Here is a 16,566-nt window from a genome sequence, read left to right as displayed (position 1 = left end):
AACCACCCAGACGAAAACGAAGCAGGAAGAAGTTCAGCTCGACATGGAGCATCTGAGTAACCTGATCAATGGTGTAAATGATGGTGCCACTGCCAACTCTGTGGACAGTAAAGCTCTGGATGGTGCTGCCGCGTCAGACGGCTCCCCTCGCCTCCCCACACCTGCAGGGGCACAACAGAAAAAGGAAAGGCCGTGTCCGCCCCCTCGCCCGGACTGGTCCAGTCCAGCTAAGGTGAGATTAAAAACCTCTGGGCCTGCCCGGGTGGAGAGTCCTGGCTCTTCTGGGTTTCCAGCTGCGGGGACCGTACGAAGAGTGGATGTCAAGCCTCAGGCCAGCCCTGTGAGGACGCCCTGCAGACCACCTCAGTACATCCGGCAGCCCCTCCAGCCCATTCCTTTACACCCACAGTTTCCACTCCGCCCAGCTACGTCACACCTGCGTCTCTTCCACACCAGGACGACACTACGCCCTTCCCCTCTGAAACCTGTTGTGGCTCCATTTAAACCTGACAATCCTCCCTCCTGTCCAGCTGAAACCCTCGCCCCTGCTCCACCTCCCCCCAGCCTCCCTGCGTTCCCCCCTCTCTCCCCGGCGGTAACCCGTTTGTCCTCCTCCAGCTCCAGGAAACGTCCCTCTCTGACCCGGTCTAAGTCCGACATGAGTGACCGGTGCTCTCGAGCCGGCACAGAGCTGGAGCGCTTCTTCAACCTGTGTGGTTTGGACCCTGCAGAGCTGCAGTTGACTGGATCTAGTTCTGACATTGTGTCCATGGCCCGTTTCCGCAGCGTGAGCGCTCCGGGGTCCGAGTGTGCAGGCTCTGGTAAAGAAGATGAAGAGGAGGAGGATGAGGATGCTGGCAACGCTGCAGAGCGTGTTCCCTACGGTGTTTCTGTCATTGAGAGGAATGCACGAGTAATCAAATGGCTGTATGGACTGCGTCAGGTCAAAGACAATGCAAGTAAGAGCACAAATGTATAAGATGTTGGTAAATGTCTTATAAGATTTAGAAAAATAGAGATTTTAAATCCTCAAAATTGAGTGATGTGGTCCCGTGATGAAACTGATGTGATGGATGCAATTAGTCTGCCAAGTAACTTTTTGTCCCCTTGTTTGTTTTTTTATTTTTCAAAATTAGAAATGTTCTGACTTTTTTTGTTATTGGAAAAACAGAACTCTGAAAATGACCACGAACAGCATTAAAGACTGAATGATGAAAGCTTCTTCTTTGGCGGTCAGTGATTTTACTTTCAGAGAACTCAACAGCGACGCATCCTTACCTCGAGGGATCGGAACAAACTCTCCTATGACTTTAGATTTTATTCTAGTTCTCGGTCCGTATTATAACTCCTCATTATTGTATGTGATGTGTGAAATTTCTTTTGAAGCTCTTTCACTTGTGCTGATTGTGAAATGGTCGGGGAGAGGAAATCAACAGACTTCATTTGATGGAGGGGAGATTCACTGCTGTTCCACAAGAGGTCAGAGCCGTCCTGACTGAGAATCTGGGTTTTTAATGACAATCCCAATTAAACTGGTCTTTTTGCCTCCAGCTCAGAAATAGGAAATGCTACTTACAAAATAGTAACACTTCAACTTTCATTTTTAAATTGGTTTTGTTTAAATTCTTAGAAATGTATCCAAAAGTTGCATTCATGAACATCAAGGAGAGCAGAGTGTGAGTGTGATTCCAGTTAGCTGCATCTTACCAGTATTTTAATTTATCTTTTAGAGGATCCACATACACGGCATTTAAAACCTGCAGCCGAACTCCGTGAACATTTCTAACAAAGTTATTCCTCACTAATAAATCAATGTTTTGCAATAATCTTTGTTGTAGAGCCCCGCTCATTCATTCTTACTGTACGGAACGAGCCAGTGGGCTGGATTACAGCGCCACACTTTCAAAGACGGAGGAGTTGTTCAGTGTCAAACGAGTGGGACTTGAATTCAGGTGTGAGTGGGTGGAGAGAGCTGCCTGTCTGCATGTGGCGTTGTTCTTATTCACTTCAAAGGATGAGTTTCCTTCATCGTTTTGTGAATCGAGTACAGACATTAAAGAGTCGGTTATTAAAACAGACCACAGATGGAAACTCTGTCAGCGAAGGTCAGCAGAGGGTAAGTTTCCCAAATTGAATATCTTATTAAATATCCTCATTCTTGCCCTACTTTTTGCATTCGTATTAAAAGAAAAGTGAAGATGTTATAGGTGTCTCTTATAATACCTCAACTAACATTATTATTTCATGTATTTGTCTCTCAGATGATGGTATTTTTTTTTTATTTAACCATTTTAACAATATTGTTACATGTTTTCTGGATTGATACTTTGTTAGAAGCAAAAGCCCAATTTGAGATTTAACAAAACAAAAAAAACATTGTGGCCATTTGGAGAAAAAAAAGAAAAAGGAGGTTTCACCCTCTAAAAACTTTTCATAGAATAAAAGTCAAAAAGAAAAAGATTCCCTTCTCACAAAATGAAAAAAAAAACCTGCACTAGATTAGTATAGATTTAAGAATTTAATAAATAACAAATACATTATTTCGGTTTATATAAACCTAAATCCACGTCGCCTATTCGGGTATTCATAGTCTATTGTTTGGTTTGAACCAACCTGGCGTGTCTCTTTTCACGTAACGTCATACTGATTATAGAGTTAAAAGTGTTTTCACAACGTAACCGAACCGACGCAAGAGAACCAGAGTTCTCTTCAGTGGGAAAACCTTTGAGACTATTGTGAGCAGAAGAAATCTCACTTGAAACCTGATTCTGAAACGTTGTGCAACCCACGCTCTCGCTGCGATAGCTATGTGAAAAGAGTGTGAGCTCAGATTAAACATTTTTTTTATAGACCACAGAAATATTTCCCTTCCTGTCTGTTCTTCCCTCTGGTCTTCACAGGGGTCGGGGGGGATTCCTCTGGCCAGGAAGGTGTGTTATGCTGTGGGTGAGGTCCCGTATCAGATTACGACGGCAGCTTTAAATGTTTCTCTGCAGATCTTTCTTCTGGATGTTGTGCAGGTATACGAATTAGATCTGTAAGGCTTACAAAAATGACCTGCATTTCTTCATCTAAATTTCAAAGTGAAGTACCTCCAGTGTTTCACAGATGGAGGCCTCTTACGTCTCCATGATTCTGTTCGTGAGTCGGGCCTGGGATGCCGTGACCGATCCTCTGGTTGGATATCTGGTGAGCTGCAGTAACTGGACACCCGTCGGAAAACTCACGCCATGGTTGGTCGGCGGAGCCGCATGTTGAACACACTTCATATTGAATTAGGCTGCGATTCATCTGCAGGCGCTTGTATTCAACAGAGCCCACCATGTTGATCCCACAGGCTGATTCTCTCCACTCCGTTTGGCGTCCTGTTCTATCTGCTGCTGTGGTTCGTGCCACAAGGTTCAACGTCTCAGGGCCTCAGCGTGCTGTGGTTCCTCACAGCGGCCTGTCTGTTCGAGACCCTCATGAGTGTAAGTCAGTGTGTCACAAGCACTCATTGCTCACTTGTATATTTCCATTTGTTTCTACTTCTACTATTTCCCCTCTTAACTGCCGGTCTATATAAATACCGTGAAAATATCAAAACACTTTAGTATTTTTAATTCAGTACACTTACAGGACTGTTACTTGGAATTATTTTTCCAATGTCATACTGCGATTTTTCTTTTTCACCAGTGATTTCGTCACTGATTTAACACATTTCCTAATTATCCATCCACCATCTCGTGCTTCAGTAAACTTTTTTCCCCTCTTCATCTTCCTCATGTCACCATGGTGACATCATTTCCCACTCGTCTCATGACACTGTTGCAGCTGCCGTTTTGCTCCAAGCTGCGTCACCATGGCTACTGAGTTTCACCCTGCTCACGGGCTGTCAGTGGGTATCATGTGTTCCTCTGTTGTCCATTAACAGTGCTACAACGTCCCCTACCTCTCGCTCGGCATGTTCCTCGGGGGAGATCACACAGACAGAGACTCTGCCACGGCCTACAGTAAGAGGACCAATCATCACAACGACACGTAGACCAGGATCTCCCTCCAATTCGTCACACTCCTCCAGTGTTGGATTGTAAAGAAGTACATTTACTCAAATACATATTTCCCTTTTATGCAGCGTTATAATTGTACTCCACCCTGTTTCAGAAGCATTTCTGTAGATTGAACCACCCAACAGCATATGATGTAGTTAAAAGCATCTACAGCAGGTAAATGCAACATACACATCAATGCGGCTGTAATAGTGATCCAAAGAAAATATATAAAAATCATTGTCAGGAACAATTCACTGCAGAATGAGTACTTTTACTTTAGCAGTCATTTCTTCTGATGCTTTTACTTAGTAATGTATTGAATAGAGGATTAGTAGTGGAGTATTTTTCCTGTAGCCCACGTTGACTTCTGTTAAGGATCTGAAAAGCTTACTTCCTCCACCACTGCACATCTTGTCCCCTTCTCTGACCTTCTTTGGCAGGAATGAGTGTGAAGATGGCGGCCACGCTGTTGGCTTCTGTAATGCAGGGTCAAGTTATAGCTGTGTACAACACAGAAAAGCAAGAGAGCTGTGAACATCTGGGCCAGGCTCATGAGACAGTAGCCCAGAGCACGTCTTCACCACAAACTGCACCACTTCAGAAAACGGTAGATAAAATGTAAAAAAATAAATAAAAGTGGTTACTCCGGCTAACAATGAGATAGCACTCACATTTCTTTAGCAGCCCAGCGGCATTGCATTGGCATTGTACTCGCATGGTCCCAGGGGTATATTGTTACCCTGTAATTAGCGCGACATAGGCCACGTTGTGTATTCTCTTTCTTTCCTGTAAGGAGTTAGTTTAGAGTTAAAGTTACATGACAAAATAGAACAACTCTCGTATTTGTCCATTAAATGTAAAGCTGGAGCCAGTGACCATTAAGTTAGCGTAGCCTAGCATAAAACTAGTACCTCTGCCCGTTAGTAACAAAAAACCCGCCTTTTGCACAATTAAAACTGACTAATTAACACAATATGTGTTGTTTGTTTGAATAGTACAAATTGGTATTTCATAATCTACAACCCGAGTCAGGCTAGCTGCTTTCCTTCAGTTTGTATGCTAATAAAATAACTGTTGGCGCCAGTGAAGAATAGTTTAGCATAAAAACAAGGGAGCTAAAGCCTGAAAATGCCTGTTGGCAATAAAATCCACATTAGAGCGACATTAACCTCCATAATTAAGACATTATATTTTTCTTGGTTCTTTATGTTTACAAAAATTGAGTAATGAAATGCTGATGATGTTGTTAACAAATAAGAATACATTCATACGCTAGTTAACCGCCTCAAGCACAAGCTTCATATTTAACGTTATCTAACGAACAGATGAATGGCAGGAATCTTCTCATCTAGCCAGCTAAATCTCAGCAAAGGGGAACATTGTGCACATTTAATGTTCATTTATAATCATTAAACTGTTTATAATAATGTCTTTTTGCAGCATAATATTGTGCTTTATGTATATTTGTGTATTTTGCTCCCCAGCAAAAGGCTTTCCTGACCTCAGCTCTGATCATGGGTGCCTTGTTTTTCATCTGCAGCCTGATTCTCTTCCTTGGGGTGAAGGAGCAGCGGGGTGAGTCATTCAATGTTTAATTTATTTATCTCTCTCTTTCTTATCTTCAGTATTTGAGCATTATAGCTTGCTACTTCACTTCCCTTCCTTGACATTCCATTTGGGTTTCATTTGCAGCTCCTCTCTGCTCTGGTGACCCAGTACGACCGTCCTATTTGGCCTCGCTGAAGATGCTGATGCGTCACATTCCTTTCCAACGACTGGTGCTCGGCTTTGTGTTCACTGCGCTTGCTTTTCAGGTGCCGTGTTGCAAGCCTATAAAAACCTTGGCTCTCATGAAAATTTGTTTTTATATGCATGCATGTATTTAATGGTTAGAATCAGAGGAATGGTTCAACCATAATTATATATTTTTTTATTTCATGTCCCGTATTTCTTTTATCTCAGATGTCCTTGGGTAATTTTGCCCTTTTTTGCAGCCATGTAGCTGAGCTGGGAGCCCAGTTCCAGCACCTCCTACTGGTTCTGCTGGTAAAATGGAACTTACGACAATCGCACACTCTGCTCACAAAGATGTTTTATATATGCAAACAATTTCAAAAGCCTTCGAAGGACTTACAAAACAAGAGACATTTTACATTTGTAATGAAACTCTATATTTTTGCAGGTTTCTGCCTCGGTAGCAGTTCCTCTGTGGCAAACAGTTCTTCTGAGAATAGGAAAAAAGGCCACAGCTTACATCGGTCTATCAGTAAGAAGTCATAACATATCCCTGCAGAGTAATTAGACTAATCTGTATGATGAGAATAATTTACCACACCTTCAATCTCCTTCTATTCTGTAAGGCCTGTTTCTGTCTCTCTCAGCTCTTCATCCCAGCAGTTATTATAGTTGCCTGTGTTCCCAGTAACCTGCCAGTCTTCATGATTATGTGCGTTCCGATGGGATTCAGCGTGGCAACCATGTTCTTGCTACCTTGGTGAGTCAGCTCCCAGCGAAGACACACCATTCTAAAACCTTTCGAAAGGCGGCCCCGTCAGATCTAATCATACCTGAATGTTGTGCACATGAATCATTCATGTCGCCTCCATCTGACCCTGGCTGGTTAGGAATATTCAAGCAATCGGTTCAGTTCTCCTCATCTAAATTGAAGTGGTGGTTATCAGGTCTATGCTCCCAGATGTGGTGGATGACTTTGCTGCAAGACACCCCTCCTGCAGAGACCTGGAGCCCATGTTTTTCTCTTGTTATGCCTTCTGCAGCAAGCTGGCGGGCGGCCTGTCCGTAGGCATCTCAACCATGACATTACAGTGAGTCAACCTTCCCTCCACTCACTTTGTGTTACGTACGTCTGTTGGACCGTCACGTTTTGGTTTCTCCTCGTCTGCAGATTTGTGGGCTACAGAGCAGGTGCCTGTAACCATGGCGACGGAGTGGTGACGGCTCTGATTGTGCTGTTCTCGCCAGTTCCCATCGCACTTTTGCTGATAGGGCTGGTCTTTTTTCGCTCCTACCCAATCAATGAGAGGCGATGTTTGCAGCATCAGGAACAACTGACCCCAATTCAGTAAGTGGCTTTTTGGGTGAATTATCCTCTCCAAAAACCCCGTTAATGGCTCCTGAACTGTCATCTTAAAAGTTAATATGAAAAATAGATATTTTCATATTAACAATGTACTAAGAAAGGAATCATTTATAGTGATGAAACTACAGAGTTTTATCACCCGGATCTACAGCTCCTCGCTTTATGAAGTTTAAAGTGAGTTTCAGCTTATTATTTAGGTGTCCGATTCACTGTACACTACCCGCTCAGAACCAAACTTCAGGAACAGTTACAGACTTAGTCGAGCATTTAGCAACTAAAGAGCCAGATATTTCGCTAAGCTGCTGTAGAGACCAAAAACAGAGATAGAAAAGAGCAAATATCTGACTTTCATCCATCAGCTGGACAGAAAAACGTCTCTAAATGATAATGTTGCTCCATATTTTGCTGGATGTGTAAATAAGCAACTTTTTGCCAATAGGTTCACCCTATCAACTTAATAGGTGATGATATGTCATTGTTGTGTTCGCAACTTGTTTTTGCTGCTCCCAACCGGCCCAGAAGATATTTCGTAGTAGCTGGTTCACAATTAGTTCTGGATTTTAAATAGCAGCCTTGTTATATCTGGATGTGAAGTTACTTTTCAGAGTTTGTTTGCATATTAGCTACTGCATTTAAAGTCAATATATATTCATAGTAATTTTGGGTGATATGCTTGTTAATTTTCTATCCGAGAGTTAGTAACAAGACTCTTATCACTCTTATCACCAATTTAGAGTAATATACATACATGTTTTGATTCTATAGTCATTATTATTTGTCTTGTTATTCTTCATCTCTAGCCCAGAAGCCACATCATCATCAGCATCGGACCCAAGAGAAAACGCAGAGCAGCCATCAGTTCTGCAGCCCCATAGAGCGACTTCACACAATAACACGAAGACAAACATGTTGTACAAGTCAAATTCCTCAACCGGACGTTACAATCATGATCAAATATGCTCAGTCGCGTCATGTGTCAATTCGGATGTATCAAAGAGGTCCGTTGGAGAATACAGCGGGACGGATTCGGTTGTCCAGTCCAGTGTAAATCCTCAGTGTCATAAGCAGAGACTCGGCTCACTCCAGCACTCGGGAGAAGATGCATTGGGGAGAAATGCTCCTGAGAATGAACCCGGGAATTCCTCCAGCGGGTCACATGTGAGATCCAAAATGACATGGGTATAGTCAGATACCATAGCCTCATGTTCAGCGTACAGACATGTTATATTGATGGCATGACGACGACTCCTTTTATTCCCACATATTTTTGTTAAATCCGCTGGATTGAGAGGAATTTTTTTTTCTTTCCAAAATCGAAACATGTTTTTACCAATTCTACGGGCATGTAGAGTGAGGTTCATATTAACTTCATCTGAATGGGCATTTGCTTTTTCTGGATCATGCAATCTGGAAATGAACAGCTCTGTAATAGTACTCATCGTAACAATTTATCCAGGATTGTATGGAGTGCTACATGTTTAATAGTGATTGGTAAAGAAACACTAATGGGAGGGGGGGAAATGTGGGGAAAAAAACTTGTTGGGCTTTTACATTTTTATTTTTACTGTTTTCTTGCTGTCATAAAAAGTATTGGAAATAATTTCTATGAATATTCCTTCTGGATTTGATCATGTCTTGAAAGCATTCCTCGATCAATTGTTCTGCTTAACTTCATTGTACTGTTTGTTTCTACAGTGATGTCTAAAAAGTTGAGCTTTATGTTGCCTTTTTTTATATTATAGTCTCTTCTAAATTGTAAGTCAATGTTTGCAACACATGCTTGAAAGTTGCATTAGGAGCTTTTTTTCGTTGATTCAAACATTTTCATCAGCTTTCCTCAAACACAAAACAACACAGTTAAAAAACAACAACAATACAGACAGACATGATACATTAGGGCCCGAGTCCAAAAAGTGTCTTTTTTTAAATGTTTCCCAACGAGAAGAGAATCAATGTCTGAACCTTTAAGGAAAGTGCTGGTGACATTACTGTAGAAAATGGAGGGAAATCTTGGTGTGTGTCTATCCTGAGATGTATTTGTTATGTATACACTCGCATAACAAATAGTGAAAGGTTCATTTGTGGGAGTAGATTGTACGGGCGGATTATTGTGGAGAGTTTATGCTTTTATCGCCGTACATGCTCACCCATACAAAGTATGAGGTCAAGTATCCTCAGGTTGGTGCTCATGGCCCAGCTGGACTTTAATTACTATGAGTAATAGTACTTGTAGCACAAATAGATCATAAAAAGCAAAGGAGAGATGCTAGTCTATTACACAACGGTGGTTAGAGTGGTAGTATGTTGTTGAGAAGATATTGTTGTCATCAGAAACATAACAAAACGCTTTGAGCGTATTTTCCATGAAACATGCATCGTTTATCATGAATATATATCTATATATATACATACACACACACAAACACACATGATGGTGGAATATATATTTATATATATAATGTTATATATATTTATATATGTGTCTGTGTTAAATTAATGAATTAAAGTAAACAAGTCAACTTGAATGATTCAGCCAACAATCACATGTTGGTACAAAGATCTTCCCAAAGTGGAAAATCTGTCTATCAATTAATGAGATTGTAAAATATGTGTGCGTTTGGGTTTAGTTGCCAATTAAGATATATATACTGTACATGTGTACAATCCCTGATCAACTGGTGCCCACTCGCACGTCAACAGGACGCCCCTGCCTCCTGCTTCCGCTCGTACTGTCGGGTGGTCAAGAGGAAGGATACCCGAAGAGCCAAGATGGGAGTAGACATTGAGACCATAACTCCGGGCGATGGTGCGAATAATCTGCTTTATTCACCCATTTAATACCGATTTTTCCACGGTGTGTACGGTTGTTAAACACGCTCTCTCTTGTTTTCGCCTTATTTTCAGGACGGACATTTCCGAAGAAGGGGCAGCGCGTCGTGGTGCACTATGTCGGTGAGTACGGAGGCTGTGCTGATGGCTGAATGGAGCTGAAACTCAAAGCTGGACGCTGAATGTTTGCGGGCTGTTTTGTGTTATCTCGACGTGCCGCTCCAAGCAGCCGGTAACGCGAGCCGTTAGCTTTAGTTGGCGGACGCTAACCGGCTGCTTCCGCCGACTAGCATCGCAGCTAACGTCCAGTGTTTTAGCAGTTAGCGTCACTAATGGCTTGCCGTGTCTCTTCGGCTCGCGCTAGCCGAGGTGGCGCTGCGGCCGGACGTTTGCTCGCCGACTTGTAGCGTTTCTTGGATAATAATTGAAAGGTTTGTGCTGCTGTCGTCCGCCGTTCGGAGGAGGACGGAGGTCTCGGCGAGCTAACGGGACCGTAGCTGCTGTCAGCCCCCCGAACGGAAGCTAACCGGCCCCCTTGATGCTAGTCGGCTAGCTCATAGCTCTGTAACCGTAATGAGGCTAAAGTGGGACTTTTAATGTTTTTTTAATTACTTTTTTTTTTGTCAGGCACACTGGCAGACGGGAAAGTGTTTGATTCTTCGAGGTCCCGAGGGAAGCCGTTCAAATTCAAGATTGGACACCAGGAGGTTATTCGTGGTTGGGAAGAAGGAGTAGCGCAGGTGAGGAGCTGCTTTCAGACTCTTAACGTGAATGTTTTTTATTTTTTATTTCAACCCACGGAATATCCAATTTAAGAATGCACTATTTTTTAATTGTTGTTGCAGTTGAACTTCAATAAGTACCTCTTCCGTCTCCTCCACAGATGAGTGTAGGTCAGCGTGCAAAGCTGGTTTGCTCACCAGACTTTGCCTACGGCAGCAAAGGGCACCCGGGGATCATCCCACCAAACGCCACTCTCACCTTCGACGTGGAGCTGATCAGTCTGGAAGCCTGAAACTCGTGCACTCACTTTGTTAAATTCCACTCAAATTTTCAGGGTGAGAATCTTCTTTGTTTTTGGTATGATTACATCATTTGAACAATCACAATATCATGTGGACGGGATAATTATGTCATTTAAAAAAAAAAAAAGTATCTCAAGTTTGACACCTTTTACATTTATTATATACACTTGTGCAGTAACTATACATTTAGCCGTTGTAATTTTAACAGAATGTGAATACCAAGCTGTGGTCTTCATAGCCTGTAATCGCCTCTCATCCACAGCACTAACACCCCTTTTGGTTTCACCGCAGGTTGACCCCTATCTCGGGAACATGGAGGAACAATAATAACAGATGATTCCTGCTCTTGAACCCTGCATAGGACCTATGTCTATATATATTCACTAGTTCACTCTCCTTTTACATCTAAATACAAATTGTGTTTAGTCACTTGCTTTAAAACGTTATCCTCCATGCTATTCTTTAGGTTCCATACTGAAATAAGTCATAGGCCATCCCATGTTTTCTTTTTTGTCATATTCTGCTATGTATTTTTTTTTGTGTTTTTTTTTTTTTCTTCTTTCTCTTAAACATTTATAAATTGTGTCTACCATCGGGACCAGGTTTTAGATAAGTGTCATAAGTACTGAATCAATCTCATTCCTGTGGCTCTGTGGCCTTTACACTAAAATTGTATTGATTGCGGGTAATTAATTGTCTTGGATAAAAAAAATAAGAATAAATTGTTTGACATATTTCTATGAATTACCTTTTATGATACTTGTTATTGGGTTACATTTTAAAGTATGGAATACATTGTAATCAAGGATTCATGAATCAAGCACATTATCGCCATGAACGGCCTACAGGTCTCTGCAGAGGATCTTTGTCTATACTGCAGCATCAATTCTTAATTTATAAGAGTAAAACGACTATTGCTGAAACTGGACATCTTTGGTCTTGTTGACTGTAAAACACCTGGAAACTATTTGGTCTCTGGTAAAAGGTTTCTAAACTTGCATGGTAAGTTCCCCGACAGATTTGTCGGCACGTCTTGGGGTTTGTGATCTTTGTTTGAAGGAGTTTTGTGTAACAAGCTGTGGATGTTGTAAAAAGTCTGTTCCTTACTCTTTAAAAACATTAAAAGAGTCATTTTAACACCGGCTTCTATTTTCCTTCCCTTTTAGATGATTGTATCTCACTGTTAAGATCTACTAATCATATCCTTTTTAATATGTCATCCACATGTATGAATTCATATTTAATGGTGATGCATTACAACACACGTCATAATAAAAAAACATTAGAAGCATGTTTTATTTTCCAAGAGGAGAGGAAATACCCAGGGTATTTTTTTTGCAATATTCTGTTACTTGTGCAATAGTACAGTTAATCATTTATTTTGCATGTACAGTAAAAGCTGATGGAAGGGTTAGTTTCACACAGAGAACGATAAGTGACAAATCGAGCAATTTAACATGAAGGAAATATAGTCCAAATTGAAAATAAGTACATTCCAATATGCCTCCCTCCAACCATAGATATATTACACTTTATTTTCCATTGAATTTCTTTTCTTCTATTTCTGTTTTAAGCTGAATCAGCAAAACCTTATTGGAAAGAAACCTGAAAGCTAAAATATTGCTCTTTTTGCAGAATAAGGCTGAAATTGGTAACCATACACACTGTACATCATTGTTTATAGTTACAATTGAGCCATTTCAGTCAACACACAAAAGGGCCACTTGTAAGATGAGTAACAATGATAAATACATAATTATTATTATAAACTGCTAAACAGTGCTGTGGGAGCAGCCGGCACTGATGCAACGAGTGAATTTTTGCTTGCAGCTGTGCAAAGATCATGTACAATTAGAAAATATATCACTATCAAAATCATCTCTTCTTAAAGTCAGTAAACAAAACTGCTCATCCAAGCCCTTCATTCATTCTCACGATCGACCGCATGTCCTGCCTGTTCTAAACTTTTATAGAAATACGTGACTGTAGATACACGACCAGAATAAAGTCCGCCCTGCTGAAAAGCTTTGAGCACAGTGCTTTGTTTCTCTATTGTGTATATTTATTTTATAAACTGCAGATTTTTGTTATTTTTCATTCAGGTTCATTATTTTAGCAAGAAAAAAAATAAATATTCGTTAGTGTTGAGGATGAATGTCCCATCAGGTTCAAATACATTGTCTACAGGTTTAAAGTTCCTTGTGTTGTTTTTGGCAACAATAGCAGTGATTTGTCGGTTCTGCACCTCAGAACCAGATTAGATGCGCATGCTTATCAAAAGGTAAAAGTCCCAACAGCTTTCGACCACATTCAATATTTTCACGGGTGGAAATGACTTTGCTGCCTTCACACTCTCTAAATCTATTAACTGCTTCTGCACAAGTCAGATAAACACTGTCCGTAATGGATCTGTCATTTCACGACTGCAACTCTCCCATTCTCTTTTTAACAATTAAAAAAAAAAAAAAGATGTGACGATGAAAATGTGAGGAGGAGCATTCAACAGACAATTATTCTTCTGCTTATTTTCATAAAACAAACTGCATATCTTTGCCCGGAGGGTGTCATCTAAATCCAGGTACAGGCTTTTTAATTCAAGCAAGGGAACCCAACCATACTGTGGGTGACATGCAGAGTCCAACAAAGAGAACACCATTTAAACCTCAGGCAGTAGCAGTGAGTATATTTGAGTAATGAAATAAAGTACGACTAATCATTTGTTCTCTAAGGCCAGGCATCACGAGGACAGGATGTCAAATCTAGAAATCTTAAAAGAGGAGATATATCCAACAATGAGCAAACCGTAATGAAGTCAGCGTTGCTATGGCCGTGCCTGCAGAGGTTGGGAGTGGTCTTCAGATCGCTGTTGTCCCATTCATGCTGGTGGGCCTGCGTCCCCTGCGGCGCAGTGAGTGCAGGGCTACGGCACAGCAGCCTCTCAGCAGGGAGCCGATGTGATACACCGGCAGGACCTCCCGTGACGCCCCTCGACACAGCCACGCCATGGTCGGGACCACCGGCATCGCCAAAGCCAACAGATCCACGAGGAAGTAGCGGCTCCAGTGGCAGAGCTGAGGGGAGTGGCCGTCTTCTTCATTTGTACCTTCAATGTCGTCCTCATCCTCCTCCTCTAGGTCCACCACGATAGTGTCCTGCCTCTCTGGGCGGGGAGCTGTAGCGGGGGGCTGGCAGGTGTTGGGCTCTGCCGGCATCTTGGGTACCTCCTCTGGTTTGTCGGCTCGTAGCGGCGCCACACTGTGCGAATGCTCGGGAGGGAACGCGGCGGGTAGAGACGATGGAAACAGACGTGGTTCTGAGGGGGTGACGTCTGCTGTGGCGAAAGAAATGATGCTCAGCTCTTCGAAGCTGCTTTCCTCACGCAGCCAGGTCATGGTTGGGCTGCAGGCCTGGGAGCGCACCTCTGGTTTCTTCTCTGCTGCAGGAGTCGGGATAGGATCGGCGGCGGCAGTTCCCGCTGTAACCGGGGCCTCCTCCTGAGGTAAATGCAGGAACAGGTGATGGTGAGGGTGGTAGCTGTGGCCACTGCACTTGCAGCTGCTGCTACTACTGAGTGTGTGGCAGGAGTGTGACATTGGCAACGCCGCCCCCCCGCTGCACAGCCTTTCGTAGGTGGAAGCACGCGGCACAGTCGGGGGGCCTCGTACGTGGCCCTGCGGCGGCAGCTGCTCCGACAGGAGGGCCGCATCCAGAAGGAGGTGGGTTTGTCCCGCCGGGCGCGACGCTCTGCTTGACTGGTCCGGCTGCAGGGCCTCGCTGCTGAGGCGGGTGCGGGTGGTGCTGCGGCTCAAAGTGCTGGCCGGGGAGCAGCCACAGGAGCGAGACTTGCCCCCTTGCCGAGCTCCGTGCAGCCCTGAGTATGGCTTGTGGTCATGGGGATTTTGTTCGCGGGCACTCAGGTTGGACTTCACTGTATAAACCACCTCCTGAAGGTGTTGGATCTCCTTGCGGGCCTCTTTCAGCGCCAACTGGGCCTCCACGCGGTGACATTCCTCCTCTATCCAGTCCTCCTGCATCCTGTACAGTTGAGTCCTCAACTCATCTAGTTCACAGTCTCTGATAAAGTGTACGGGGAAAAAGTGAATGGCAGCGTTATTTCTCTCTTACAGAAACAAACCAAGGTGATGAGCAAACAGGAGCCCTAAAGGGATCTTTGAAGGAGAAAAGACTCACCTGTGTTGTAGGCTTACCACGTTGTCCCTCAGCCTGGATCGCAGATGTCGTATACACACCTCCTTCTGTTGCAGAGGGGTGAGGTACTGCTCCGGGGTGGGGGGCCTGATCCCATGGTTGTCACTGCAGGCTGTGTGCTTTGCTTGTCGCCTGAAATAATGAAGTTATTTGCTTAACCACGTGCGAGAACAGTAAAGTGTGAGTCCGGTTGACAATAAACAAAAGGCAGTGAATTGTGAAAGGCCTGCGCTGATAGACGTCTGTACACGAGGAACAAATGAACCTTTGTGCTAATCAAACTGCTGTTGAATACGACCCTGGAGGCATATTAACATATTAAGATAGCACTGACAGAAGTGTATGATTAATATACCTGGGTGTGCTCGGATACGTCCGAGCTGTGGGGCTGCCCTCTGCTGCCCGAACCCGACCGGGGTAGGTGTGAGTACTGGACGTATCACTGTGGGAATATCGCCCGCTGACGCCTCCAGTGCCAACTGAGCGCCTTGAAGGGGGTCACATGGCATTCTTTTAGAATCCAGTGAGAAGAAAAACGTCTTGCATTATTGTGAAGCGGAAGTTGTGCAAAAGATGCAACAGTACCTGCGCTGACCTGAGGATGAGGAGGGCTTTCGGCTCGGAGTGAGCGACATTGATGTGCGAGGGACCTCCGACCTCTCCACTGCCGTCTCTAGAGAGGGACGCTAGGAGCCCTCACAGCTAGAGCGTAAGGACAGGGACAAAAACACATGCAGATCAGTGACTAGTAATCTAAAGCACACATATCCCCTGGAGCATACTGTGTGTGGCCATAATGTGCTTCTTGGAAGTCAATGACAACCACGCAACCCTAACCCTGATTAAAATAGTCTACGGCAGCAGCAGCAAATAAAGCCTCTTTTCTGTGCTGACACAAAGGGCAACAGTGAGTTCACTGTCAGTGCAGCTGCGTCTCTCTGAGCGGCGTCCTGCCGAGCGGCACATAAACATGATGAGCCTTCACATGAACTCATGTCAAAGGGCAACAGAGTAACGCTGACACGTGGTGACACAACTGCAGGAGTTTATTAAAGGGTCACTACATAAAGAAAGATAATATTTAAAAAAAAATGCACCATTGTGTCACATAAAAGCAGAGCCATAGCAAGCATTTCAGATAATCTGAAATATTTAGCAATATTCTGTTTACTTGGATATTTGATGTTTAATTTATTCTGTACACTTTTTTAAGTCTATTATCTGTAATATATTCCCCCATACATGAAGGTATCTGTCTTGTACAGCTGGGTACCGACTGTAAGGAGATAAGTATTGGCTGGAGTTTTAGGCTTATTTACTTATTTTTGTATCAGATATTTACTATTCCAATTTTTGTCTATTTTTGACTGCT

The 16,566-nt window shown here is 43.2% G+C and overlaps 4 protein-coding genes across 4 annotated transcripts in view; 3 read left to right on the top strand and 1 right to left on the bottom strand.

The window, feature by feature from the left end:
- Positions 1–1,203, top strand: part of fam110a (family with sequence similarity 110 member A) — a 3,969-nt gene extending 2,766 nt beyond the window's left edge. The window contains exon 2 of the mRNA XM_034537315.1: positions 1–1,203. This exon is cut by the window's left edge and continues 432 nt beyond it. Within this exon, the coding sequence (XP_034393206.1) occupies positions 1–979 (979 nt within the window). The 3' untranslated portion in view covers positions 980–1,203.
- An 881-nt stretch (positions 1,204–2,084) lies between these two features.
- On the top strand, positions 2,085–8,414 carry mfsd2al2 (major facilitator superfamily domain containing 2a-like 2). The gene is made up of 14 exons (XM_034537817.1): positions 2,085–2,105; positions 2,901–3,020; positions 3,109–3,233; positions 3,338–3,470; positions 3,914–3,992; positions 4,472–4,590; positions 5,516–5,606; positions 5,724–5,845; positions 5,994–6,077; positions 6,214–6,297; positions 6,413–6,525; positions 6,713–6,856; positions 6,937–7,113; positions 7,932–8,414. The coding sequence occupies exons 1-14, from the start codon at positions 2,085–2,087 to the stop codon at positions 8,314–8,316; spliced, it is 1,797 nt and encodes a 598-aa protein (XP_034393708.1). The 3' UTR covers positions 8,317–8,414.
- Positions 8,415–9,831: 1,417 nt separating this feature from the next.
- Positions 9,832–11,729, top strand: fkbp1aa (FKBP prolyl isomerase 1Aa). The gene is made up of 5 exons (XM_034538284.1): positions 9,832–9,937; positions 10,036–10,083; positions 10,588–10,700; positions 10,844–11,018; positions 11,277–11,729. The coding sequence occupies exons 1-4, from the start codon at positions 9,901–9,903 to the stop codon at positions 10,973–10,975; spliced, it is 330 nt and encodes a 109-aa protein (XP_034394175.1). The 5' UTR covers positions 9,832–9,900; the 3' UTR covers positions 10,976–11,018; positions 11,277–11,729.
- Positions 11,730–13,840: 2,111 nt separating this feature from the next.
- On the bottom strand, positions 13,841–15,829 carry LOC117734046 (syntaphilin). The gene is made up of 4 exons (XM_034538104.1): positions 15,780–15,829; positions 15,550–15,681; positions 15,177–15,326; positions 13,841–15,059 (listed from the first exon to the last, which is right to left on the bottom strand). The coding sequence occupies exons 1-4, from the start codon at positions 15,827–15,829 to the stop codon at positions 13,841–13,843; spliced, it is 1,551 nt and encodes a 516-aa protein (XP_034393995.1).
- Between the last annotated feature and the right edge of the window lie 737 nt (positions 15,830–16,566).

The sequence above is a fragment of the Cyclopterus lumpus genome, chromosome 7 (assembly GCF_009769545.1).
Source record: "Cyclopterus lumpus isolate fCycLum1 chromosome 7, fCycLum1.pri, whole genome shotgun sequence".
Lineage (NCBI taxonomy): Eukaryota > Metazoa > Chordata > Actinopteri > Perciformes > Cyclopteridae > Cyclopterus > Cyclopterus lumpus.
This window is presented reverse-complemented; position numbering and strand designations above follow the sequence as displayed.

Coding starts and splice junctions, on each gene's coding strand:
- mfsd2al2 (XM_034537817.1), top strand. CDS start 2,085: ATGGAAACTCTGTCAGCGAAG. Junction 2,106..2,900: donor TGGAAACTCTGTCAGCGAAG/GTCAGCAGAGGG, acceptor TGGTCTTCACAG/GGGTCGGGGGGGATTCCTCT. Junction 3,234..3,337: donor GTCGGAAAACTCACGCCATG/GTTGGTCGGCGG, acceptor TTGATCCCACAG/GCTGATTCTCTCCACTCCGT.
- fkbp1aa (XM_034538284.1), top strand. CDS start 9,901: ATGGGAGTAGACATTGAGACCATAACTCCGGGCGATG. Junction 9,938..10,035: donor GACCATAACTCCGGGCGATG/GTGCGAATAATC, acceptor CCTTATTTTCAG/GACGGACATTTCCGAAGAAG. Junction 10,084..10,587: donor CGTCGTGGTGCACTATGTCG/GTGAGTACGGAG, acceptor TTTTTTTGTCAG/GCACACTGGCAGACGGGAAA.
- LOC117734046 (XM_034538104.1), bottom strand. CDS start 15,829: ATGTCGCTCACTCCGAGCCGAAAGCCCTCCTCATCCTCAGGTCAGCGC. Junction 15,682..15,779: donor TCATCCTCAGGTCAGCGCAG/GTACTGTTGCAT, acceptor ACCCCCTTCAAG/GCGCTCAGTTGGCACTGGAG. Junction 15,327..15,549: donor ACGTATCCGAGCACACCCAG/GTATATTAATCA, acceptor TCATTATTTCAG/GCGACAAGCAAAGCACACAG.